The 27,180-nt window shown below is 37.5% G+C and overlaps 1 protein-coding gene across 3 annotated transcripts in view; it reads right to left on the bottom strand.

Annotated features, from left to right (window-relative positions):
• Positions 1 to 232: 232 nt before the first annotated feature.
• PCYT1A (phosphate cytidylyltransferase 1A, choline) overlaps positions 233 to 27,180 on the bottom strand; it is a 42,903-nt gene continuing 15,955 nt past the window's right edge. For all 3 annotated transcript variants that reach the window (XM_072963576.1, XM_015236551.3, XM_072963567.1), the window contains exons 2-9: positions 22,493 to 22,632; positions 15,092 to 15,191; positions 10,248 to 10,364; positions 9,405 to 9,556; positions 7,474 to 7,552; positions 6,887 to 7,029; positions 5,233 to 5,421; positions 233 to 4,326 (exon numbers count right to left, since the gene is read on the bottom strand). In XM_072963576.1, coding sequence (XP_072819677.1) covers positions 4,117 to 4,326; positions 5,233 to 5,421; positions 6,887 to 7,029; positions 7,474 to 7,552; positions 9,405 to 9,556; positions 10,248 to 10,364; positions 15,092 to 15,191; positions 22,493 to 22,609 — 1,107 coding nt within the window. In that variant the 5' untranslated portion in view covers positions 22,610 to 22,632 and the 3' untranslated portion in view covers positions 233 to 4,116. The remainder of the gene's footprint in view (positions 4,327 to 5,232; positions 5,422 to 6,886; positions 7,030 to 7,473; positions 7,553 to 9,404; positions 9,557 to 10,247; positions 10,365 to 15,091; positions 15,192 to 22,492; positions 22,633 to 27,180) is intronic.

The raw sequence follows: 27,180 nt of genomic DNA, 5'->3' as shown, positions 1-27,180 counted from the left end.
TGATAACATTAGACGTGGGAGATCTGGACCAGCCTCCTTTTGTGGGACAGTGGCTTTCTGAGTCTTCGGTACCAAGCTACAAAAAGAACCCCTGAAAATATGGTCATCAAGGAATTTTGAGAAGATAAATTAGGATGCAAAAGCAAAGGAACTGATAGTACAGGTAAAACCCCAAATACATAAAACATAACATACACACATATACCAGGTCAAAAACATAGAAAATGGAACATTAGGTAAAATCACTTTATCTTTATTTGGCTGATGACAAAAGCCAAAATAACTGAACAAATTAATAACACTCAGACAAGAAAACAATATACTGAACACCGATTGAGGAAAACGTCCTTGTGGACACCAGCACTGGCGATGGGGCCAACATTCACGCCAAGGGCAGCATTTCTTTCCAACACTCTTTTCAGGATCCTCAATACAAAACAACCCCAACCAATCAAGTCTCTGTTCAAAACAGTCAGTGCCCCCCTAAGAAGGGTGGGAAAGCCCACTTGAAACCTGAAAAAACATAACTGGAGTCATCCTAATGTTAAACAAAGCACTTTTGTTTTCTACCCCAATCTGAGTACTAACATTACGCTTTGGCAGACAGAATATCTTTCTCCTTTCTTTTAAAGAAAATTAACTTTTAATAGTATAATCCCAAGAACATATTTTACTGTGTGGAAAAATAAAAGCTAGGGACCACTCTTTATCCCATGACAACCTATTCTATGAGAGAAAACAAGAACAATCGTTGCATGACTTTGAAAAATATAACTTTAAAAATACTTACATTGGTAAGCTTAAAAAAAATACCATTAGATAAAAACATTGTTAAGGGAGCTTTTTTTCCTACCTGTACTGGTTCAACTTCTGATGAAAGTGTGTGCTGGCAGATAATGCAGAAGCTATGGCTTTTAGGGAATTAAACAAAAGCTGAAAACTATAATTGATTTGGAAAGATTTCAGATAAAGGGTCTGAAACAAGATTAACAAAGCAATGAGCTCCAGAAACACAAAAGCTACCGACAAATAAGAAAGAGACTAAAAAGCACTGTGAAGAACCATTGCAGAGGGAATCTCCAAAGACTGCCTGGACAGCTGTGTGGTCACAAGTGAGAAAAATGTACCTCAGATGCTGCCTAAGAAGTTATCAGTGATGAGAAAAGGTCAAAAGTTCTCTTGACTTCCCTCAAATTTTTTCCTCCATTCAAGATTTTCAACCTCCTCACACCCCCAACCTTCTTACCCAAGCCTCGGCAGAATAATGGCCTTTGGCTCTAGCTATCAGAAGCAGCTGTGGCGGTACAAATGATCCATTTCTATTCCTCTAAAGTTTCAACCTCTATCCTTCAGTGTTACTGAGTCTAGTGTATGAAAAGAGCAAAGTCTCTGCCCAGCCCATCTCAAGGTAACTGCTGAAACGGCACCTCCTCAGCACCAGCTACAGGGCTTCTGTCTCCACTCTCCTTCTGTCTTGCACACAGAGGCTCCAAGGCCAACCAACTTTTAAGGCTCTCCCATTTCTGCCACATTTGGCCTATTCAGGCTGGCTGCTTTGTGTGTGGGACTCAGGGAAACAGCTAATTAATTTTAAAATTAGTATTAGAGGGCAATATTAACAATAATATTTAAAGATTTACAGATCACATACACAGCTGTGGAATTCGAACCTCGAACCTTATTTAATTAGGCACAAGTGATCAAATAATGCATTATCCCAACAGCTTTCTCCACAAACGCCCCCCCATCCAACACCTAGGGTCACATTTATCCCAAAGTATCTAGCATGCCACATCATAACATTTCTTGCTTTCAGTCAAAATTATATGAAGATAAACCAATGTTAGAAGACTAAGGCCACAGAGGCTCACCCAAAGGAGTGAGAGAGTTTTCCAAGAACATGTGCATATGCTGGCGGCAGCAGTCTCACAGAGCTTGTCAGCCCAGAGGTCATATTCCAAGGGCAGGACATGCCAAAAGCAGCCCATCACAGAGTAGAGGAGGAGGGCCAAACACCTGGGACCCAGACAGTATACATGAGAGGAGTGACTGCAGGGAGAAAAACCACATTCTGGGCACCTCCCTTTCCAAATACACTTGGAGAGCATGTGTTATTTGAGGGAGCAGGTAGTGTGACTTCAGTGGTGACTTCACTGCTTTTCTATCAACAGAAGTGGGCAGAATTCCCAAAGAGGGAAGACTGAAGTAGAAAAGTCAAAACATTTGATCACATGAAGCTGGGTAACGTAGGAAAACATTAACTTTAACTGTTCCCCAAATAGGATTCCAAGCCAAAACTTGTGTAAACCAGATTTGATAATAAAAATAGCACTTCAAGCGAAGAGTTAGAAATGAGTTTTCATAGGCCATCAGGACAACAAGAGGTTTCCCCCTCTTTGTCCCTCTGCTCTGCCTCTCTGGGTAATCTGAGTTTTAAGAATCTAGGTAGTCCCTGCTGTGCAGGCAGGCAGTGATTCTAGTCACTGACCCTCAGGCAGAACAGGTTTTACCAGAAAATGTTTAGGGAGGGGACTATGAGATGCTCACAGCCCTAGCAGAGGGGCAAGAAAAGATAAAATGTGGTTTTCTTAGCTGAAAACACTAAAACTCCACCCCCACAAGGGGTATTTATGAGTGATGGGGTGGGGCCTCGACATAAGCATTTTTTACCCTGAACCCAATGACAGGATTACTGATGGATGATGATCTGCTAGGTCACATACTGTAGGATGCTAGAGGTTTAAAAGGAGCTCATGCTCAACAGCAAGTGATAAACTTCAGCATTCTCTGATGTGAAATTTAAAATTTAAGTGGTAGCCTAACACAGGAGGTGGAACCAGGCAGAAGGACAGGTAGGGAACCTACCACACTCTTGTAGTGTGGGCCCTTGCTTGGTGGTTTGCTGAAGGGGCAGTGGGCAGGAGTCCCTGCCAGCTGCAACTCCCAGAGGAAAAGAAACACCTCGTGGAGCACTGGTTCCAGTGAGGACACTCTTAAGAGGGGAAAAGGTCAAGATAAAGCTTTAAAAAGGGATGTGTTTCCTTATGCTTTTGTGCCTATGTTCTTTGCAGATCTCTCTGAATATTCAATATGGCTATTAGTGACATGAATTAACAGATCATGTTCAAACTGCAGACATTTACAAAGTATCCTTTGTAAAAAAAGCTAGGTAATAAGTATGAAAATAGGAGTAACAGGGCCAGGGACTCACTCCCAGGAGGAAAATTGATCTGAACTGACTTTGTATAGGATTGAGTACTGTCCCACTCCCCTCCTCAGTGAGAGTAAGCCTGAAAGTGTTCCTTCCTTTAGGAGGGTAGACTGCAAGAAAGATTGACAAGAGCTCCCAAATAACTGGGCAACAGAATTTTCTGAGAAGATGAACATAGCAGAAGAAAAGCAGCTAATGCCACGTGGTCTGGTTCCAGCCCCATCAGTGTCTTCATGGACCCCATTGGGTTCAACAAGAAACTCCTCAGGGAGTAAGAAAAGTTAGGCTCAGATCTCCTTCCTCCCACAGCCACAATGACACATGTGCCAGTAGTACACTTAGGGGATTTGTGACTGTTACTCAGCTTAGTTTTTTTAAAAAAGGAAACCAAAATTATGGTGTCTCCCTCCAAATCACCCAACAGCATGGCTCACTGCTTGAAGGACTTGGCAAGACAGTTTGCCTCAGAATGGAAGGCAAACCCTATAGTGTATCAGGAAGAAAAGGCCTCTCGTTACTATACCACTTCCTTCTGCCCGCTCCTTGGGGGCAAAAAATTAGTTCTACTTACTACATTTGAAAGACTAATTTTTAAAAAATTAATAAAAATAACAAAAACTTCCCTGTCAAGATCACATGAACATAAACAGTAAAGCAAAGTCCACGGGGAGGGTATATGAATGCAGAACAGGCTTCTAAGGTGTAGTCAGCCTCCTTGGCGTGGTTGGGTGATGTCTCTTGGAGGATAGGCTGTCTGGTCCCCCCATCCTAGGTCCTCTTACCCCAGTTGTCTTTCCTTTGTAGCTGTCCTTAAGTTTAGTGTTGGGGTCACAATTTGGAATTCAACAGAGAGCTTCTGAAGGTGATGGGACAGAGAGAGGGGAGAGGAAAGGAGAGATGAAAAATTAGTCGTCCTCTTCATCCTCACTGATATCGTAGGCTGCAGCCTTGTGCCTGGAGAGGTTTGCTGGGGAGGAAAGCGGGGAAGTCTTGCCAGAGAAGGGCCACCGGAAAGAGGGAGAGGGGGAGCGTTCACGAGTGGGGCTGCTGCTGGGACTCTGCTTTGGACTGATGGCCTGCAGCATCCGGCCTTTCCCCTCTTTCAGCATATGTTTCTGGGGAGACCAAAAGGAAGAGTTAGAAGAAACCTATGGATCCTACTAAAGCACTAATGGAGGATCAGAGACTTCAAATTATCATGAGTGCCCTCTGCAATGTCAAAAGTGATCAAGTAAGCCAGACGAGGAACACAGCCACAGTTCTAAGCAACTGCCTCCCCAAAGTGGTCTATGTTATACTCTGTATCTAAGGGCTCCCAGAACCTGCTATCCACAGTCACCCAATTCTTGACTGCTAAGTCAAAGGAATTCTTCAAAGGCTACTTGATCTGTAGTCCAGGCTTCAGGCAAAAATAAAGGCATTAACTCAGTCAAAAGGGTACCTATCCTAGTTTTAGAGTTCTCTGAAAAGGAAATTCCATATTCTCTCTGAATAATCTATTCTGGTACCCGAACACCCTCACAATCAATTGTTCCTGATATCCTAGGGCTCACTTGCTAACAGCTACACATATACCTTTTATTTGGCTTGAAAGGATTTGCTACTATTCAGGGACAGAATTCCCACCTAACCCAGTGATCCTGCAGCAGCTGTTTGTAGTGGAGGCAGCTTCCTTTTTTCTGTTCTTTGTCCTTCCCTTTTCTTCTAAAACTACAATGTAGAAGCAAGCTAGGCAAGGCTACTCTAGGCAAGGCTACTCACTGATCTTGTCACCTGATTTAGAGGTTGATAGAGAGCTGACAAAATTATTTAGGAGACTGTATAACCTCTTTCTGTAAAGATTTTTAAAAACTTTCTGGAGATAGCTGAAATATAATTCTGCCCAATAAGGGGAACAGATGAGATAATTTCTTAATGTTGATGCCTCTTTCTGCTCAAGGATTCTATAATTCTTTCCACAGCATGAGATTTTCCAAGATTTTCCTGAAATTCCCTAAATTGTCCAGCAGGAAAGAACATACCAGTGCTCCTTCTGGACCAAACATTTCCAGGAAACTTCCAATGAATTCTCGGGATTTCTCCTCCCACTTCTGAATGAGGTCAATGCTTTTTTCTTCCACCTTCTGAACAAATTCTTTTGACTTTTCCTCCACATCTTTCACTTTCTTCTTTACTTTGTCAACCCGCTCCTGCAAGTGGTATTTCTTCTCCTAGGTAAAGAAGTAACTGTTCTGAGAAATGATACTCACTCTGACCTTCCACACCAAGGGGAAGGAAAAGACATAGTTTGGCATTCTTTTGACGTTCCTTTTAGACTTGAGAATTTCACTTTGCTTTAATCTAGCCCACACTTCTCTAGCCTAATAACAGATATGTTCTAGATGGCCATCTTATACAAAACTATAATAATTCTAAGATTGTAGAAGCCCAGGACTAAACTAAATATATAGGGTAAGCCCAGTAACAGACAGGCATATACCAAATGAAATCAGACTTTTTAAGACAAAACATAAACTTGGAAGATAACCATGCCCAACAAAACCCAAACCCCATTCCAAATGGAGATGTATGGGCAGGAAGAAACAAGATCACTGCACAATATTGTCAAGAATAAGCCAACTATAACAGGTTGGAAGTAGAAACAGCAGGTCTTTTACTTAATTCATTTATTGTACTGGATTTCTTCCCTCCATCATTGGCTTATTCTATGATTATAGAGGAGTTTTTTTGTTTTGTTTTGCTTTGCTTTCTGTTTTTTAACATTTGGAGGTTTGTTCATTTGCAAAACGAGGATGATACTCTTTGATCCTACCAGCTTCTCTAAAGATAAGGGGAAATGGTATAAACCCTCTGGAGGGGAGGGGGGAGACCAAAAGGGGAGCCAAATGAAGAGTATTCTCATATTTCCAGATCATAAAAGGGAAAGGGAGTATGTTTAGAATTTTTAAACACCTGAAAATAGATAAAGATTCTGCAATATGTGGTAAACAACAGCTAGGGTTTATCTGCATAGATAAAACACATTTAGATGAAACCATTTCACCTGTACATAATTCACAGAGCTGGGAGCAGGTGAGAGAGCATGGTAAACTACTTGCGTAAAAGATACAATCAGCAGCTTTCTTCTTCTTTCTAAGTCAACTTTATTGAAGTATTATTTATATACAAAATGTATAGCAGTGTGTTTCTAAAGGGCAATATTAAGCCAAGATAAACTTGCTTTCAAAAATCAAAATTTAAAAGTTAGGTCCACGTGCTCTGAGAAACTGCATGCAAAATGTCGTGTGTTACTATTCACACAGGGAGAGGATCCATAGCTTTTATCAGATTTGTAAAGACCATCCAATTAAAAAAAAAGTTAAGAACCACTGTTTTAGATGTATTTGATACAAATACTGTACTACATAAGTTATTCATTCTTATTTATTTAATTGGCTGATCCTTACATCAGTGTGTTGATACTGGACCATAAAGGCAGAAAGTGCCTCTCTTTATGAAATAGATAACATCTATACTCTTTGTAAAGGGCTTGGCACAGTGTTATCTACAAAGAGGTATCCATTCTGCTTTTAGAGGTGATAATTACAGACTGAAAAGCAAGTTTAGCTTCAATGAAGTGAGAGGTAATATGTGTCCCATAGGGCCAAAGAACTCTGGGATGAAGTTGGAACTCACGTTGATAAAGCTGACATTGAGCTCCTTGGCCGTGTAGCCCCTCTGTAGGTTCCGTCTGGCATATACATCGTAGTCACGGACAATTCGGGTGATGATGTCTGATGTGGAGATACCTTCTGTCCTCTGTGTTGGAGCAAACATGCCTAGCCCAAGAACACATACAAACACTGTGACATTCGGGTAGCTCAAGCAGTAGGACTAGATGGAAACTGGCAGCAATATTACCTTTCTCAAAAAGCAGAATCTGCTATCACTAAGTGAGATCTGGAAATACTGACATGCAGAAGGAGAACTGAATCAAAATCTAGGGCTAAGGAAAGGAGAAGCCATATGGTTCTAATGTTAAGAAAAATATGGGGTTGGAGAAGGGTTTCCTAAAATTAAAAGAGGTATCAGAAGTAGATGTTTAAACTGAGAATTGATACATGGTGCTATGTTCACCTTAACCTCTTATCTAAAGTGTGACCTAAAAGTGGATGTTGAATTTCTCAGTATATAAATTTTCCTCTGTAAAGTAACAATGTGGTTGAATCTCTGTCACTGCCCCTAAGACTCCATAAAGTGAGGATGTACAACAACTTACTCACCTGCTTCTTTGATGTGCTTATAAACATCATCACTCCCAGCAGAAGAATAAGGGATGTCATCATGGGCTACAAAATCAATCTGAAAATAAGGAAACATTATTTAAAACCCAGGATAACTGCCCTTCAGAAAGAACCAGTAAATATTCTCAGGCCCAGAAAAAGGACTACAAGGCCAGGCCTCAAATAGACTTTTTCTCTTTCTCTCTTTGCTTTGCTCATAAACTCCACAAATCATTCACGAGCCACCCAACCTAATTGTTCATGGATCTTAAACATGACGCTAACCAGTTTCTTTTTTAGCTATTCCTCCTGGTCTACTGGAAGTGCTACCTTCACTCTGTATACCAGTCACCATGCTGTGGTAAACAGGGCTGGACAATTTGCTGGTATGCTAGTTAGTGGGTGGGGCTGAGGAAAGAAGAAAGGAAATCTCCCCATCCTCCTAGGTCTACAAGGATTGGTCAAATACGGTTTCTAAAAATATGAGAAAGAGGTCACTTTGTTAACTGGTTCCTCTCTCAGTCCATGAGATGAGTGGGAATATAAAAATAGCAACAAGAGCCCTTCTACCAGAATAGATACATCTGTACTCCAGAGAAATGCAAAACCCAAAGCCATAAAAGACCTTTAGGTCTCAGATCTATCATTTTACTATTGTCAATACCTCTTGCCTGGGATCAATAATCTTACTAAACCTCACTTATTTACTCCTTTCCTGAATAGGCCGTATGCCCTTTGCTAATACAATTGTTAACACCACCATACCAGCTCCCAGAAGCCACTGTAATGTGAAGTACGCTCATCAGGGCTATGTCTGGGATAACATCAGCTATGCTCAGCTAACATCTCGATTACCATGAACAACCTGTCAGGGCTCTATAGGCAGCAAAGTGAAAATAAGACTCGTGGTTGAGGACATACTGCTAACACGGAGAAAAGGGAATCTGGAAGTTCCTCTAGCTAATTCTGCCTGGGCCTGCCTGGCTATGTTGCTCATCACCTTTGGTACCACTGGCTGCTAAATGCTGATTAGAAAAGCTGAAGAACTATAAAAGGTGTGTCCTAATCCCAAATAGTTATAACAAATACCCCTTAGCTTCAGGCCTACCCAATATTGCTTTTGAAGACCTTTGGCTACCTTTTTCTTTCTTGCCTCATTGAACAATTCACCTTCAACATTCTAGACACTCTGTAGAGAACAGACAATATCCTTGCTGGTTCCTCAAACTTGTGGGCCTCCAACCTGATCTGATAAATTCTTCTCAGCATTTGTACCCACCTTTTGTAGGAAACCTGCTGATTTAATGTGGGAGAATAAAAAGGAGATAAGGGATTTTATACCAACTCACTGAGTAAAAGTGAGAAACCTCCCTGATTTCTGATCCCACATAATTTCTAGCCCCAAATCAAAGTCTTGAAACTAAATTTAAATCAATCAAAAGAAGTCTATGTTTATATATCTTATTTCCTGGAATGTGAACTCCTTGAGAGCATGGCTGGGGCCATGTATATTCTAAAGAGACTGGTATGCTTTGAGGATGGACACACCTCTAGTGGGGGAGGGAAGGGGTGGAGTGGAATCACATAACTGAAGAGTTCAATTCTGGTCCTGCTAGAGTACAATCTGGATTGGGTTATTTGGCCTCCCTGGCCCAGTTCCTATATGTAAAGTGGAAATAATAACTATCCACTGGGATTTTTGTGGGGAGTAAGGGAAATATAGTGGATGTAAAAGTGCTTGTAAACCATCAAACCTGATAAAAAATGTCACAGATGACTATTATTAGTAGGAATAATACTGTCATTTCTTGTACATGAAATTTACATAGAATTTAGAAGATAAGGCCAGTGGAAAAGGCCCAAGTACCAGAAGCTTTGAAAGTTGAGGGAATTCCAGAACAGGGGATGGGGGCATGTGCTCAGTTTCTTACCCGGTGTTCTGCCAGGAACTCTGGAGTCAGGGTCCAGGGGGCATTCCTCACCACCTCATCCACATAGCGGCAGTGCTGCACTGCATCATAGCGCTCGTTTTCATTCATCACTGTGAAGCCTTTGAAGTTGTGGGTTAGCTCATCACTGCAAACTGAGTTCACCACATCATAAAGTTGTGAGTCGAAGTCCCTTTTGCTTAACCACTCCTCAGTCATCAGCCTCTCCCATTTCCTAGGACTGTAACCCATCTCCCCACCTGGATGAGAGTCATCTCAATGCAGCTCAGTCTGAATAACAATGCTTTTCCTAATCCAAGATACGCCTTCAGGAGCAACACTCACTAAATAATATGTTCACACTTTGGAGAAGGGAGGCTACACAGAGGACTAAGCTCTTTGCCTTTTAAATGAAATTGCTGTGCATTTCTGCATCAGTTAGAAGTTTTACAAAATGCTTTCTTATTATATTTGTATAAGACTGGACTGGACCACATAACATTTGCTAGCAGACAATTGATTCAAAATGATAAACTGAAATCTAAAGTAAATGCTGTTTTTAGGTAGGCAACAGGGGTCAGACTGCTGAAACCCAGCTAAAAACAGTGAGATAAATCCTGGACATCTCAGGTCAATGAGCTTAGAACTTCTCTCTCCAGGCTGATACACATCAGGTTTCATATGCTTCACATACTTCATATGCTTCACATTTTAGAGAGGCTGTAATGTATCCCTCATTTAAAAACGAAAATAAGAGCCAATATACTCAGGTTATAAAGATAGTTGAAAAAAGGCTACTATAATTTTTTTCTGGATGGCACCTAAAGTCATCAGATGTTTTCTTACCTCCCACAATGAGGTATGTATTAGGGAAAAGGTTCTTTGCTTGCATAAGAGCCCGGGCATGACCAGAATGAAATAAGTCAAATATTCCATCTGCATAAACTCTCACAGGCCGTTCACCTAAATCCAAAGGAAAGAATTTATCACAGAAATACATTGATTCAATACCTCATTTTTAACAAATGGAAATGGCACTGTATGACTGTTCCACCCCTGCATATCCCTCTTTTAAGGTGTTCTCTGGATATTCACCTTAATTTGGGGTGTTTTGGGGTTGTGAGGAATAACATCACAAACTTCCTTGACTCAAAGACGCTCTTGACATCATATCAACTAGCTCTCTTTGTTAGCCTGGTTGTACCAAACTGCTCAGGTAATTGAATTTCACGACTGCTTTTTCCTCAAGTTATTTTAGAATTAAAAAGGAGAGTTATACAAGAGATACATCTTTTTTTTAAAAGAGATATATCCTAAACTTCGAAATTCTCACCTTCAGCTTATGTTTAAATTTCAGTTATGTTTAAAAAGTGTAACTAAACTATATTCTGGCTTCTAGCTCTCTCATTTTCAAGCTGCCTTGCTTACTAATGACTATTGCTTTGCTTTGAAAGTAAATAGTGATTCAGAAGGGTGAGACAGAAAAAGAGGGAAGGTAAGTACCAGTTACATACTTATTGCTTCTCAGTTCCAGATTCACTCTCAATACCTGCTCTGTGATAACAGATGAAATTTCTTCAAGCATTTCTCCTTGCTAGTGAGCATGATGTTACACTTTCTCAGTAAAGGGTGATATATCACGTATTTGAAAATCAAATAGAAATATTTTAGAACTTTGTATTAGAACTTTTCCTCCTCTCCTCTCCATTAGTGAGAATAATACAGAACTGACTGTCAATTTATTTTTAATGGTAGTAGACTATGAAAGAAAAGGCAAGAAATGATCTCCTGGGTACAAGACTAATTCCAAAGCCAAATAAACAAATTGAGAATGAAATTGATATAATGGTTCACCATGATTCAAATGATAATTCTAATGGAGTGCTAGTAACGTATTTCTACTACATGAATGAAGAAAGAGCTGTTTCACTGTAGCAGCAGAAAATAACAGTAGGAGTATCTACATCATTCTGAGAAAGAAGAGCCAGAGCTTCACTGGATGTACCATACTGAAGGCAGGGATAAAATACATCTCCCTCCTGCCGTGAGAACAGTGAATCAAGGGGAGGAAACTGGTTCTCAGGAGGTTTATGGACTTCTCTTTTTAGATAGCTTTATCCATAAAACAGGTAGCTTTTAAACTGAGAAGTCTACACAGCTAATAGAAATACAAATTGGTACAACTTTTAAGAAAGGCAATAGACAATATCAAAAGACAAATGACAAATACTTATACCTTTTGGCCCAGCTATTCCAATTCTAAGAATTTATCTTACAGACACATTTGCAAATAAGTTTGTTATTCACTGCAGCATTGTTCACAGTAGCAAAAGTTTGGAAACAACCTAAATTTCAGTGGAAGACTGAATACGACATTATCCACCCACTAAAAGGGTGGGAAGATTTATACATTATTTGCTTAGATATCCACAAGAAATTGGTAATACTGGTTGCCTGTAAAAGGGGTCCTAGGGGTACTAGGGAGACAGTGGTAAGAGGAAGACACTTCACTTTGTACCCCTTTTGTACTTCATGAATGTTAGGCTATGGGAAAGTATTGATTTTATAATACAGGAAATAAATTTTTAAAATAAGTACACCAATACAATGAAAAACTGAGAAATAATATGATAGATGTAAGAGTCAGAAAAGTTATAGCTCAAGCTTGCCAACCAGCCTCATTCCTCTGTGAACTTAATTGCTTAAGATTAAACCTCAGTTTCCTCATCTATAAAACAAAGCAAAACAAAACAAAATCTGAGTAGTATAATCTTTCTTCTACATCCTAGAAATCATGACCCTGCAGTAACTAACATACTTCTATCCTTTCTAAACAAGTTCAGAGTGGCTATGATCCCACTTTATTTGATCCTAAAAGACAAAGGATGGAATACAAAACTTGAGAATATTGTGTTGTTTCTTTGCCATTAACATCTAACAAGGGCAAAGTGAGATAAAGGAGATTTAGCTCAGTAAACACATTTCGTGGATAGTGGCAACTGCATAGAGCACTGTTGATTGAGTGGCTATTTGGCGGGAGTTAATCATCCCATATTAGGGCAAGTCACCTCTGAACCCTTTCTTGGACTGGCCCGAGATATGCCTCTTACCCTCTTCCCCAGCCTTTCAACCTCTCAATTCCCTATGACTTAACCCCAAGTCTCTGGCAAACCCAGCCTGGTATATCAACAAAATGGCCAGAAGGGGCCGCTGTTGAACTAAAAATCTGGGGAAAAAGCATAAGTTATCCATTCTTTTACCAAGTGGCTATTGGTCAGGATGACCTTACCCTGATTTACATCTGTTGTGCCAGCATATTATCAAGAGCAACCTCTTTCACTCTCAAAATGATCTTGATTTGGATTATAAATTATAGCCCTTGCACTACTGCTAGATTAACTAGATGTTCTTCTTTAAGCAGAAGAGAACTGGGTTTCAATTTGTTAGCTCTTTTGATATATTCTCTCAAACAGCTGTCACTGAAACATTCTGTCTTTAACATATTTCCATTGCCCTTCAGACTCTGCCTTTTTCTTCCTTTCTCCAACAGAATATAGTGCTGATTTTTTTAATCTTCCAAAAGAGATGATCATCTCATCTCTCAAGCCCTATTTCTTTTAATTCTAAGTAGTGAGATAGTGAATTTTCTCCAAGATTACACAAACTTCCTTCTTGCACCCTCTTAGCCTCCCTAAGTGAAAACCTGGGGGAAGGGGGAGGGATGCCCCTTGTTCCAGTTATTGGTTTAAAATTCACTAACTACAGTATGTGTAGATTATTTATTGGTTTATTCCTTATCCAGCATTGGCAAAAAGACAGTCATTACTTGGTTATTTAACATAAAACTGAACAGACAGAATAAGATAAAGGAAAAATCAGAGGTCGAGGTCAAATTAGATTGGTAAACTTTAGAGGCCAATTTGTGACTATTTGTTCCACTTAAAATACAATCAGTTTGCTGATGGCCTTCTATTACTTATAACTAATGTCTATCAAGAGTAGCACCACTCCAGGACAAAAAGAACACAATGATGGAAAAACTTAGGTTGTAGCTTCAATTCTATCCCTAATTATTTGTTTTATTATAGAGGAAACTTCACTTCTTAGCTTCTATGGACTTTAATTTATTAATGTGTATAATAAAGAGTTATAGTCTTTATAGTAGATAATCTCAAAAATGACTTACTTGTAAAATTCTTCTATTCTAAAATTTTTAAAATTAGATTTATTAGTTAGTGCTTGTTAATTATAAGCTCAAAACTTGGGAACAGTACACACACATACATACATTTTTACCTACCACAATTGGTATGTAGATTGATTAGCAACAATGTGGGTAATATAACTAACGTATCAGATCTGAGTGAGTTACTGCATTCTGGGAATATGTGTCAACAGAGAGTATATGAAAAGTTCTTGCCCTCAACAGGCTCTACTATCACATCTGACTGTGACCCTTAACTTGTTGGTGCCATTTTGAAATTTCACCTGCCAACACTATGGGCTGTTTTTCCTGGTTGTCATTTTACCCTGCTCCATTAGCCTGCCTATTACACAAGTAAGAGGAGCCAAACCCAAAAAATCACATCATGAATCAGAAGGGTTGTGATCAACATGAGCTATATCTAAACACTTTCACAAAAGGAAAGGATTTCTCTTGAATTCTGAGAACCCAAAAATCATACTCCATATAGTCAAGATACAGCCAAGGGATACTGGGATCCCTGGCCTGACACTGTCCAGCATTCATTTCTATTCATATTTCACTACTCCTAAGTCACAACAGAAAGGAAACATACTAATATAATTAAGAAGTAACCGCAAATATCTTCTATATACTGGAAATGTATAGATTTGTGGATATAACGGCCTCTTATTTCTCAGTGTTTGCCTGGGTTTGAGTCTGGCCCTACATTTACAGAGTAAACACCACAGTAATCAAGAGAACTGAAAAAAGATTGGAAAAAAATAAAAGGAAAATTTACAGAACAGTAAGAACTGATGCTTATGGGACTTTATATTCAAAACAAATGCTAATGGAGGTTTCCATTTACGATGATCCTTAAAACCAAAAGAGGAAGAGTATCTAGAATACACATTAACAACATTAACAATTTATATACCCAAAAATTGCTAATTAATGATGGCAACTAAGTATACAAATAGACCACAGGCTTTGAAAATAATAAAGCAAGTCTTTAAAAAAAAAACCTGAAAAAATGATAACATCAATAAAGATAAAATTAAGTGCTAAGCATCTCCTAACTTGGGCTATTTTTGTCCTCCATAAGTCAGCAGCATCATAGCTAGTGTGTACTGACTGATAGAAAGGAAAACTGGGGGGACAATTCTGAAGGCTACTAAAAATGTGACAGTCATTATCTGGACCTTTGTAAACAGGTAAGATTAAAACCCAGCTCAGACTAATATTGTATTGTCTCTGCTCCACTAAATCTCACAGCTGTGACAAAATCCTGGGAAACAAGTATACAACAAGAAGAAATGAAATTCTATGGAGTACAGTTATCCTCCCAAATGGAAGAGCAAGGGAGATGGGAGGAACGCCTCCCCCAACTAGCCTTTATAGGTAAACTGAGGGAAGAATATAGAGAGTAGGTGTATATTTGAAAAATACAACTGAATCCTAAAGACAATAGTAAAACAACAAAATTAATTAGGCATTTACTTACAAGGAGTTCCTCTGCTGGCTTCTTCCATAGTTACCCTGACATAGGGCTTACTAAAGTCTACTTCAATTTCATCAGAAAAAGGTGCTGGCTGCCGTAAGCCCTTAAGAAGAGGAAAGTGAAGGCAAAGAAACTTAAATTCAATGGCATAAACTGAAATACTCAAAAAATGGCAGCTTTAAAAAACAATCAGTTATTCAATATGCTGTGATTAAAACTCTTCCTGAAACTCATAACATGAAAAAGATTTTTTTTTAAATAAGCATTCCAGCATGACAAGTGAAAGTTGCAACCTTTTACCAAACGGACAAATCGTGGAATGAAAGATAAATGTCTTGCTGGTGATTTCAGAGTAAGACTAAGCAAGGTGGCCGGGGACCTAAGTATAGTCTCAACTAATGGGTCCGGAATGACGGGTCCTCTGCCACATGGCAGAACAGCCAACCCTGATCTGTGTGATGAAACTGCCAAGGCTCACAAGTGCCTTTTCACACCGCTTTAACTATGGGACTGGGAAGGTACACAGCTCTCATGTGCAATTCCCCCCTCAACCCCTACAGTGAGTTAATTTACCAGGACATCAGGTTATTTTGCATATTTTGAAAGAGATTAGTTCAGAGGTTATTACAGGGAGAAGGAAATGGACTTCAGAATTTTTCCTTTAATGCTGCAATGGGAGTACAAAAGGTTACAGATAAAAGATTTTGTGAAGGAAGAATAGGTAGGACATGGTAAAGAGAAAATATTTGTCACTTGAGAAAGAGAGGAGTTTATAACTGAGGTTTAGAACTAAAGAAAATAAGACTGCAGTACCATTAGCAAGAATAGAGAAGTTTTTTAAAAAGGAGTTGAGATCAAAGAAAATGAGAACTGAGAGTCTTTGAATTTGGAGATTCAAATGACTACATATTCTAGAATACGTTAGTGAAAGTCAGAACAATAGTGCCTTTAAGAAAAATGGAAGACAAGGAAATAATTAGTAACAATCTTTCATTAGAGATACGTTGCCACAAAGGGAATGAGAAAAATAGGTACTTAGAGGGAACAGAAGAATCAAGTGGCAGTTCTTGTTTTTGGTTTTGGTTTTTTTAAGTTGAGGAGATCTGTACATGTCCAAGACAAAGGAAAAGGAGCCAAAGAAATTGAAAATAACGGGGGGGGGGAACCCAGATAATTAAGGAAAGAAGAGTCTAGAAGAATGACAAAGAATGGCCTCAAAGGAAAGCACGGCGGAAGGTGTTAGCCCTAGAAATAAAAAGGATGACATTTTCCTAAAAGCACAAGCATTTCTAAATGCTCTTAATTTTCTCAGTATAGTAAAGAAGAAAGTAAAGTTACCTATGAAGAACAGGGAGCTTAGAATGAGACTGAAAGCTTGAAGAAAGTATAAAATATTAGGAGTAAATGTTGTGGGAAATGTATTTAAGCATTTGATTAAGCAAATGATTAATGGAACTATTGAGCACTATATACAGCCCAGATCAAGCTAGAAACTTTAATCATTAGAAGGCCAAGTTAACAGGTCCACGAAGAGAAAAAAAGGAATTAAAAGTAACTGAAAAATCTAGGGTTAGTCCCTGACGAATGGAAGAGAGGCAAAAGAGGGAAGTGAAGAGTTAAGAAGAAAGAGAGATCTAGACATTTCTCCAAAAAAGATATACTAATGGCCAAAAAACACATGAAAAGATGCTCAATAATGTTAGTCACTACAGAAATGCAAATCAAAACCACAATGAGATACTGCTTTACACCCACTAGGATGGCTAAAACCAAAAATACAGGCAACAACAGTGATGGCAAGAATGTGGAGAAATCGGAACCTTCACACACTGCTGCTATGAATGTAAACTGGTGCACAGCACTGGAAAATATTTCTTCAAAATGTTAAACAAAGAATACCATATGACCCAGAAATTATAGTCCTCAATATATAACCAAGAGAAGTCAAAACATATGTTTAAAAAAATCTTGTACATGAGTAATGTTCATAACATTATTAACAATAGCTAAAAAATGGAAATAATCAAAATGTCTAATAACTGGTGACTGGATAAACAAAGCAGCATGTCTCCACAGACTCACCTATAAAAAGGAAAGAAGTATTGATAAACGCTACCACCTGGATGAACCTTAAAAACACTGTGCTAAGTAAAAGAAGCCAGACACAAAGGCCACACAGTGTGTGATTATGCAAAATGTCCAGAATAGACAAATTCCTAGAGAGAGAAAGTAGACAGGTGGTTACCAGGATGTAGAGAGCGGGGAATGAGGGAATGATTGCTAACAGGTACAGGGTTTCTTTTTGTGGTGATAAAAATGTTCTGGAATTAGATAGCAGTGATGGTTGTACAACATTGTGAATATACTAAAAACCACTGAATTGTACACTTTAAAATTATTAAAATGGTGAACTTTGTTATGTGAATTTTATCTCAATTTTAAAAGATACATTAAGTATCCTATCTTTCATAACTCTGTTTCTTCAATCTTCCTTGTATACTGTGTATACTCCAAGGCAGAAGGCAAATGCAGCTGTCCTTCCTGGCTAGGATTTGTGCTGAATCAATTCCTCCTAAGTATAGAGAATGAAAACTAAGGTTCTTCAGCTGCAACAGATAAGCAAAATCTTTAACTCTCTAGGGTTGCCTCCAGTTAGAATGAGTAGTATTTTTTAAAAACACCCTATTATTCTCTTCCCAGTTAGAGAACAATGTCTTTAAAAGCTGAGATTTATAAAAGTAGGACTAAGTGTTCCTACTAATGCTCTCCTAAAACAAACCTTCATTTTAACCTCAAAGGAATCCTACAGAATAATACTGCTTTCAGGTCTTTTGACTTTCTGTTAGCAAAGTATAAATGAAAGGGCAAGAGTCTGGAACTGGAAAAAACTTAGATCTAAATTCCAGCTCTATCACTTAATAGCGGTGAAATCACAGCAAGCTTCTAAAGCTTTCATTTCATCTTCTATAAAATGGAAGATAATCATATCTGCTCCACAAGGCTGCTGTGAGGATTAAATAGAAGAGCACATGGAAGGTAACTGGCACAATGTTTCACATATAGTAGGCACTCAACAAATCTGTATCAACAGCATTAGTTCATTTTCTCTTCCATTCTATGGAACATGTTTCATTATCCCAACAAAATTAACTAAATTGTATTAATCTAAGAAGTTAGTTTCTAAATGCTATATAAATTTTCTAAATCTATACAAATTATAACTAATATTATTATAACTAAAAATTAAAACTTATAATGATTATTATCCTCCAAATTATAAATGATCTTCTGAATGCAATACTACTTTCATAAAAACTTTTTCCTGATTATATTCACATACATTATTCCTCAGAATTCTAGCGAAAGAGAAGAGATTCTGGTGTCCTTACTCATAGGAAAGTAGCAATAACTCAAATAATATAATACTAGAACTTGATATTAGCTTCCCAGTATGTACTCTATTTCCAACAATTCTTAGACATTTTTCAGCAAAAAGTTTCAGAATGTCACAGAGAAACATTTCCCATTTACCCAAACATTCTGCACAAATGGTAATATATCCTCCTAAGTGCCAAATTATTTCAATAATGCCCGGGAAAAAGCTACAGAGTCAAGAGGAATTCCATGTGGTATGGAAAAAAGGGATAAGGAACAGAGCAGAAAGATTCGAACCCATGGGGATTTGGTTTTTTAAAAAAAGAAGAGAAAAACAGTAATTGTCCCTGACTCCTGCTGCCATTTCAATAGATGCAAACAGTGAGCTCGTCTATCTATTATCTGGATTTTTCGTAGACCTTACAAGTTGTACTAAACTCTTCATCTTCCTCCTAAAATAGTTCTTCCTCCTGTATTTCTTATCTGAGTGAAAAACACCCCATCTACACAAACAACCTAAAACTGAAACCTAGGAGTCATCCTCAACACCTCTCATCCTCTGCATCCTGATAATTTCCAATAATTGTCTATTTTACTTCTTAGAAACTTAAAATTTATCTTGTCCTCCTGTATCTACTGTCTTAGTTTAATCCCTCATCACCTCCAACCCTGGATCATTACAGTAACCTCACAATTACTCCTGTGGCTTCTGTCTATTCCTGTTTCAACCATCCTTTCCCAATTAGTACAATTTTCTAAACTGCATATCTGATCACATTACCTATAGGATAAAGTTCAAATTCCTTAGCACAGCATACAAAATCCTTCATGAACAGACCCTTATTGCAGATTCTGATTCTGAACTTTAAGCTGCAGTAGAATTACTTGCAGTTTGCTAACATACTACTATTTCATACTTCTAGAACTACAAGTTCTGCCTCAACTCTATCTCATGTCCATTTCTTAAATTCCTATTTATCCTTCAAAATTCAACTCAGAAATTATCTCAAGGAAGCTTTTCCAAAACCACTGTCCCTACCCCTGAATCAAAGTTAATCTGTTGATCCTTAGATGGCCATTGTACCTCTAAATTCCTTCTATTTGGCCCTTTTCATACTGTATCTTAATTACTTCTCTCTTTTCCTTATTTGTCTGTGAGCTTCTTAAGGGTAAACCATCTTTTAATATCTGCATCTCAATGCACAGCAAATGACACACAGCGGTTCTCAATATATGTAGTTTGAAATGAGATTATGAACTTTATTTTCATAAGCAGAACTTCAGCCAATTTTCTCCAGAGTTTAGGTACTTTGTGACTTATTCATACATATGATAAATATTAAGTCAGGCTGAATGTCTTATTCTTTGTAAAACTTTTTGTGATCCTTTTGATTTTACCTTTAGAAATACCTGTTTCAGTAAATCCTTTATACTTATAAACTAGCCATAAAATTATCCCTTAATTTTTCCTGTTTAATTCTTTTCTCTCCCTTATATCCATTCTATCCTGACCTACCAACTCAGCTACCAAATACTTAGTGATCCTTCCTACCTTTCCCTGCTTTCAAGGAAAGTATTTTTCTAAAGCTAGTAAGATCTGAGCTACAGAGCTCTACATTATGCTCACATCTCTCAAAAGTAAGGTATTGTTTATCTTTACATTCCTAGTAACTACTGCCATGCTGGCATATTGTAAGTATGTGATAAAATCTTGTTTGCTCAACTCAAATGTCACCTAATGAATGGATAAATAAAATGTGGCATGTGGTATACGATGGAATGTTATTTGTCAATAAAAAGAAATCAAGTTCTGAATATGCTACATTAATGAATCTTGAAAACATGCTCAGTGGAAGAAGCCAGCCACAAAAGATCACTTTTTGTATGATGCCATTTGTATGCAATGTCCAGAATAGGCAAATCTATAGACACTGAAACTAGATTAGTGATTTCTAGAGGTTGGGGAGGTTAGGAGGAAATTACGAGTGGCTGCTAATGGGTACAGGGCTTCTTTTGCAGGTGATAAAAATATTGTACAATTGGTTGTGGTGATGATAGCAAAACTCTGTGAATGTATTAAAACCCATTGAATTGTACAGTTTAAATAGGTGGATTTATGATCTCAATAAGCTGTTATAAAAAAAGAAAAAATTGTGTTTGTTTTCGCTGCAAGAGTTGAAAAGAATTCAGAGATAGAAAGCACATGTGTACAGTGGAGATGACAGACAAGTTTGTTTAGCAGACACTCCTCATTAGAGTCAGTCTGGCCTGTTGGGTGAGTGAATCTTTGACTATTACCCCATGTTAAATAGCCAGTGTGTACCAGAAAGGAATGTGAAATAGGCAGCAAGTCACTTAACTGATTTGTGACATGAATACATGAAGCAAAGTAATTTAAAGCATTGAGATCCCTCAGATTCTAAGGACCAAGAAATGTAAGACTTCTCAGAGCCCATTCCACTAAGGCTGGCCTTCTTTGCTGTTCCCCTGGCTATGATGATTGGCTGAGAGTATTACCTACTTGGTTATAACTTTTCCCTACTCCAAGTGAGATCGCTGAATTGGTGCCCACCAATTCCTTCACCTGAATTCTCTTAAGAAGTATCCAGAAATTAACAATGCTGTTTTGTTGACTTCTGAGTCATTTTCTGAGTTTACTTGCTGTGATATAAAGAATAATGGCCCCCTAAGGATGTCTACGTCTTATCCTCTAGAACCTGTGACTATGTTACCTTACATGGCAAAAGGGCCTTTGCAAATGTGATTAAAGGATTTTGAGCTAGGGAGATTATCCTGGATTAGCCAAGTTATGTCCAATGTAATCACGGGAGTCTTTATAAGTGAATGAAGGAGGCAGGAGAGCCAGAATGAGAAGGAGATGTGATGACAGAAGCAGCAGTCAGAGTGCTGTGATTGCTGGCTGGCCCACGAGCAAAGCAATATGGGAAACGTTTAGAAGCTAGAAAATGCAAGGAAACAGTTTCTCCCCTAAAACCTCCAGACCTACCAAAACTTTGATTTTAGCCTTCTGAGACCCATTTCAGACTTCTGACCTCCAGAACTATAAGATAATATAGCTGTATTGTTTCAGGCCACTAAATTTGTTAATTTGTTACAGTAGCAATAGGAAACTAATACACTTGCCTCCACCACCATCATCAATATCAGGCCTGGAATATATCCCTCCTATTTGTGGAGTCCAGTTGCTTTTATTGCTTAAGATAGAGTATTGCTTTGGAATAACTGTTAATTGTGTCAGAGTAGAAATGTTTTTTCTTTTGGGCCACAAAGCTCCAGACCTAACCAGTGGAAACTGCAGTTCAATCAATGGCTAATGGTCAATTTTGGTATAGAAAATACAGAAACATAAAATTCTGTCACTGGGATTTTGAAACATGGATTTCATAATACTATATATCAATAATAACCCCAATTGCATAACAAATATTCTTTGACATGTTTTTTAGGGGAAGCTTCGGGAAGGGTACCAACCTGAGACAAGATGAGCAGTATGGAATGGGATCTTTCACCAAAGGCTTGGAAGTAGTTAGGAAATACAAAGATAACATCCCAGAGATAAAAGAACATGAAGTGGGCAGTAATAGAAAACGGTTCTCATCTAAGATATAACCAGTAATAAAGTGAAGGAGTGATATGAGAGAAAAGACAGTAAAACACAGAAAATTAAACACCATGACATGATACCAAGATTAGATCACTGGAGCTCCAATTTCTCTATTTCATTTATTTGAATTTAATCTTTAGCCTAATACACATACAACCTCCAAATTTTCCTAACATTCTTTCTTCAGTTTCAATGTAAAGCTCTTGCAACTGAGCTGTAAGATATAATCTGGTAAGAAAGCATAAGATTTCCAACAACTGTTGGAAACTTATTATTCACACTTACTATTCATTCTTTCCATTATTAAAGAAGACTTGTAATGCTGGTATCAGCAGTGTTGTATCAGTTTCTACCCTCCTCTTTCCAGGTTAAGTGTTCAACAAAGAAATCTCTTCCTTACTTACAACTGCACAACGTGGCATTTTTAAAGGAATTCCATCCTCCTCTGTTGCTCCGTTGGGTCCAGGTGCCTCTTTCCTCCTCTTCCTCGTGTTGACCTTCGCTGAATTCTGTGCATCCATCTTCTTTTAACTGGTCCTAGACACTGAAAAGAAATTTTTTTCTCATTGGGGTGGGAAAAGCCTGTTACCAGTACTTCAGAGGGGTTAATATGGATGCACTTAGCATCAATTCCATAGCACACATTTCACAAAGATGAACCAATTGCTTCTGGCAAAAACAACAGAGCTTCACAAAACCCAGGCTCTAGTAGAAACACTGAAATGCCTCTCTGTGGAACAATGGCCACTATTAGTCACCTGACCTTGGAAATTATTCCCCAGCCAATGCAGCTTGTATATTAACTGCTAATTTCATATCTTGACTGCATGCAAAAGACTGGAATAACATGGCCAAGAAAGTTAGTTACACAGACTTTCCCACTACCCTTAACATTATATCCCTAGGACACCTAGAGGTATGACAGATGCAAGGAAATATAAAAGGTATGTCTTTGGTACAGATGGAGAAAAGAGCCTTTTTTTTTTAAAGGATGGCCATCAGCAATTCCTGGTTTAACAAAGCATTGATTTCTTAACTCTAACTGCTCTGTAGATTTCAGACACGACTCCTCCAGAGTTAAGAGCCATGAAAACTGTTTAGAAAGTGTACTGTATATTTTAAATATCCCTCCTCTTCCTTTTTCAATACTCATTTCCCCTTCCTCTTTCAGAGTCTAAGCACCTTAAGCTTGTTCAGAGTCCCCAGCTACTAAAACCCCATCCAGGGTTCCCCTTCCCTTTAAAAATAAAAATATTTATTATCATCTCATTTAGCAGAAAGCTTCTAGCAACTACCACAAAAAAAGTTCTGAATATTTGATGTATCATGTTTAGATTCTGGCTTGTGCTACCCCTCTAATACCCTGAAAGGATATCTGCATTTTTCTGGAGTAACATAATTTGCACAAATAAATTAACTTCTTGATAATGATGAAATTTTAGGCATCAGTCAGAAATTGGGGATAGAGGAATTTTAATGATCAACTGCCATCTCTGCCCAAGATATGGTACAGTGAAAGGGGGGAAAAAGATGCTCAGAGAAGAGGTGGAAAACAAAACAAAATACCAGACAGAATGAGGTCTTTCTACTCTGCCTACTGCCTCTAATAAGCCCTCCAGAATAAGATGTTCATCTAAACAATTGCAATTTTGTCTTACTTTCTTCCTTCCTGCTAAATTCCAACTGGCAATGTGACAAGATCTACAAGAAACCTGACCTAATTCTTAGAGACTGAAGGTGACACCTCATGAGTCATGGCTAAGTATTAGGCAGATATGAGAAAATGTCGTAAGAGTCTAAACTGAAAGATGAACACCACCCAGAAACTTTTCATCACACACACAAATTAAAATTTAAATGTCTTTTATTATAAATTAAAATAAAATGAAAAGAGAGTACTATATATTTAATTAGTGTTTCCAGTGATGATGCTCAGAGATTTTCTTCATTATTGTTATTAATTATTCTTTCAAAATATTAAATTTACTACTCCCATCTCACTGGTCTGAGAGGCCTACTATGAATGCCTAATCAGTCCAATTAGTGACCTTTTCTAATTTGCATACAACGGAAATTTGCTGCAAGTATCTGTTAAATTCTGAGTAGGCAGACAAAATCCATCATAAGAAATATAATCATCTATCTGGTGTCAGGTAGCTCAAGGTCAGAAAGTCAATACCATTGAGTACTTATTGTGTAAAAGGTATTAACACATAATTTTTTAAGTATAAGCTATCTTCTTGAGAAGCCTTCAACCAAGGTGAGGAAATCATGCTTATGATATAAAAATGCTCCTTAGTAGATAAACAAGATTACACTGTATAGCACAGGGAAATACATACAAGATCTTGTGGTAGCTCACAGCGGTAAAAAAAAAATGTCACAATGAATATATGTATGTTCATGTATAACTGAAAAATTGTGCTCTACATTGGAATTTGACACATTGTAAAATGACTATAACTCAATAAAAAAATGTTTTAAAAAAAAAGCTCCTTAGGATTCTAAACCATTGGGGGAAAATTTGTTTAGGAACAGGATTATTTACATAGTTTCAAAGTATCTTTCCTTCAGTGACTTATTAATTACAATGTGAAAAGAGTTACCTTTAAAGTGAAAAAAAAAATCTTAGCTAAATGATTAAAGTTAATTAACATCACTAATAATGCCTCCTGATGTGAGGCACTGAGGACACATTACCTGCCAAAAATGCATAACCTATATAGATTTATGAGGAATAATCAGACAAACCTCAACTGAAAGACGTCCTACAAAACAATAAGCCTGAATTCTTCAATGACAATCATGAAAAATAATGAAAGGCTGAGGAACTGTTCCAGGTTAAAAGAGACCAAAGAAATAACACCTAGATGTACTGCATAATTCTAGATTGGGGGAGAAATTGTTATAAACGATAGTTATTAGGACAATCAGTAAAATTTGAATATGGACTGTGTGTTGGATAATATGCATCAATATAATATAAACTTCTCAAATTTGATAACTACATTGTTATATAAAAGACTGTCCTTGTCTTTAAGAGATAAATGTTGAAGTATTAAGAGATGAAAGGTTACGATCTCTCCAAATTACCCTCAGGGGAAAAAAAAGGAAAGAAAAAGAAACGTGTATATTACATGTAAAAAGGCAAAGCAAATTTGGCAAAATGTCATCAATGTATGAATCTAAGTGGGGCATGAAGGAGTTCCTTTAAATATCCTTGCAACTTTTCTAAAAGGCTTTACTTTTTTTTTTCAAAGTAAAAAGTTTAATTTTTTAAATTCTCAAAAACAATTCTACACAGATAGGCCCTCATCAAAGTTGTCTTTTGGGGTCTCTGGAAACAGATTCCCTCTCCTTCCTAACTCTATGAATCAGTGTAGATGATACATATATTCCAAGAAGTATGTTTTAATAATCTATATGTCTTACAAGGAAGTACATAATAACAGCAACATTCATAATAATACCCATCTTTTGTGTCAGTATTTAGCAGTGCCAGGCACTGTGCTCGGTACTTTATATACATTAGTCTCATTTGACTCATATAACCTAAGAAGCAGGTGTTTTTAGTCGCAATTTTCAAGTGAGAAAACTAAGGATCAGGGAAGTTAAGCAACCTATCCAGAGATCAGCCAGTAAGTGGGTGGGAGAGCCAGGATTTAAACCTAGACTAGTCTAATTCCAAAGTCCTTACCACTATATTCTGCTGTCTCCCAGAAATCCAAGATTTTTTAAAAGAAGCTGTCTCATTACTACTGCTGCTTCCTTTAATCAAGAACATTCTTTCTATGGCATGGATCCCTTAAGTTTTTGCAAACTTAAGTCAGACCAGCCTAACTGACCAGTGGAATAAAAGGTTACAGTCACTTAAAGACAAACAAGGTTCCAGGACAAATCAAAGAGAACTGACGTGGCTGCTGGCCTGCTTCCAAGGCTGCCTGATTTGTCAGCGGTACAGATATGCAGATCGTTCCTACTGGATAGTTTTGCTAGAATTTCCTGATATGCTTCCAACTAAAGCAATAAAGAATTCTTTCATTCTCTGCTTCTCCCTCTTCTGACATTACAAATAGGTGGTGCTTAAATTATTTGTACTTTTCATTCATGATACAGAACAGACTTTAAAGGGTGCCATAATACATCAAGGGGGAAATGTCATATCATATTCTCACCAGTCATTTTCCATGACTTCAAGTTAAAATTCCTTCAAGTTTAATAGAAAAATACTTCACACATCTAAAGACATGTCTAGCAACTTCTCAGAAGTCTTTGCTCTGTGTATGGGTTGGGTCGGGGAGAGGATATATGTGCTATAATATTTTTACAGCTTTATTGAATGAGACATAATTGACACAGAATAAAGTGTGTATTTTAAAGTGTGTAATTTAATGAGTATTAACATATCCATTTACCTGTGAAATCATCAAAATTAAGATAATGAACAAATCTCTCACTTTCAAGTTTCCTCATGCCACTTTGTAATCCATCTCTTCTCCCCACTCTGACTTTGCTATGCTTTTTTGTTTGTTTTGTTTTGTTTATGTTGTGGTAAAATATACATAATATAAATTTTGCTTTGCTGTTTAACTGCTTATTTCTTGAAGTATTGAACCATCTTGTTGTATGATTCAACTTAACCAGCCAAACACATAGTACATATCATCACACTAGAAAGAAGCAAAGGCTCTAAATACTGCCAGTGTGGTTTTAAAGATATTCTAAAGTCAAATTGATACTTGGGGTCACTATATATTGTTACACTGGATCTATTCTACTAGATTAAAAAAATTATAACAAAAATATAAAATATCATAGAAGACTCAAGGCAAGAGAAGCTAAAGTAAAATTCACAAAGAAAAATATCAAGGCAACTATTATTATTATTATTATTATTATTATTATTATTATTATTATTATTATTATTATTTTACAAGGCCCTTTGGTAACTAATACTAATACATTTTACCTGTATTTCAGTTAAGTATATACATTCTTTAAAATCTCTCCATCCTCCTTATATAACACCTCTAATCAGATTTCTAAAGCAGTGTTTCTCAGTATTTTTTATCCACATTCCATTTTGAGAAAT

Source organism: Vicugna pacos, chromosome 1 (genome assembly GCF_048564905.1).
Source record: "Vicugna pacos chromosome 1, VicPac4, whole genome shotgun sequence".
NCBI classification, from domain to species: Eukaryota; Metazoa; Chordata; class Mammalia; order Artiodactyla; family Camelidae; genus Vicugna; species Vicugna pacos.
Note: the sequence above shows the minus strand (reverse complement) of the source record. Positions and strands in the feature narration are given on the sequence as shown.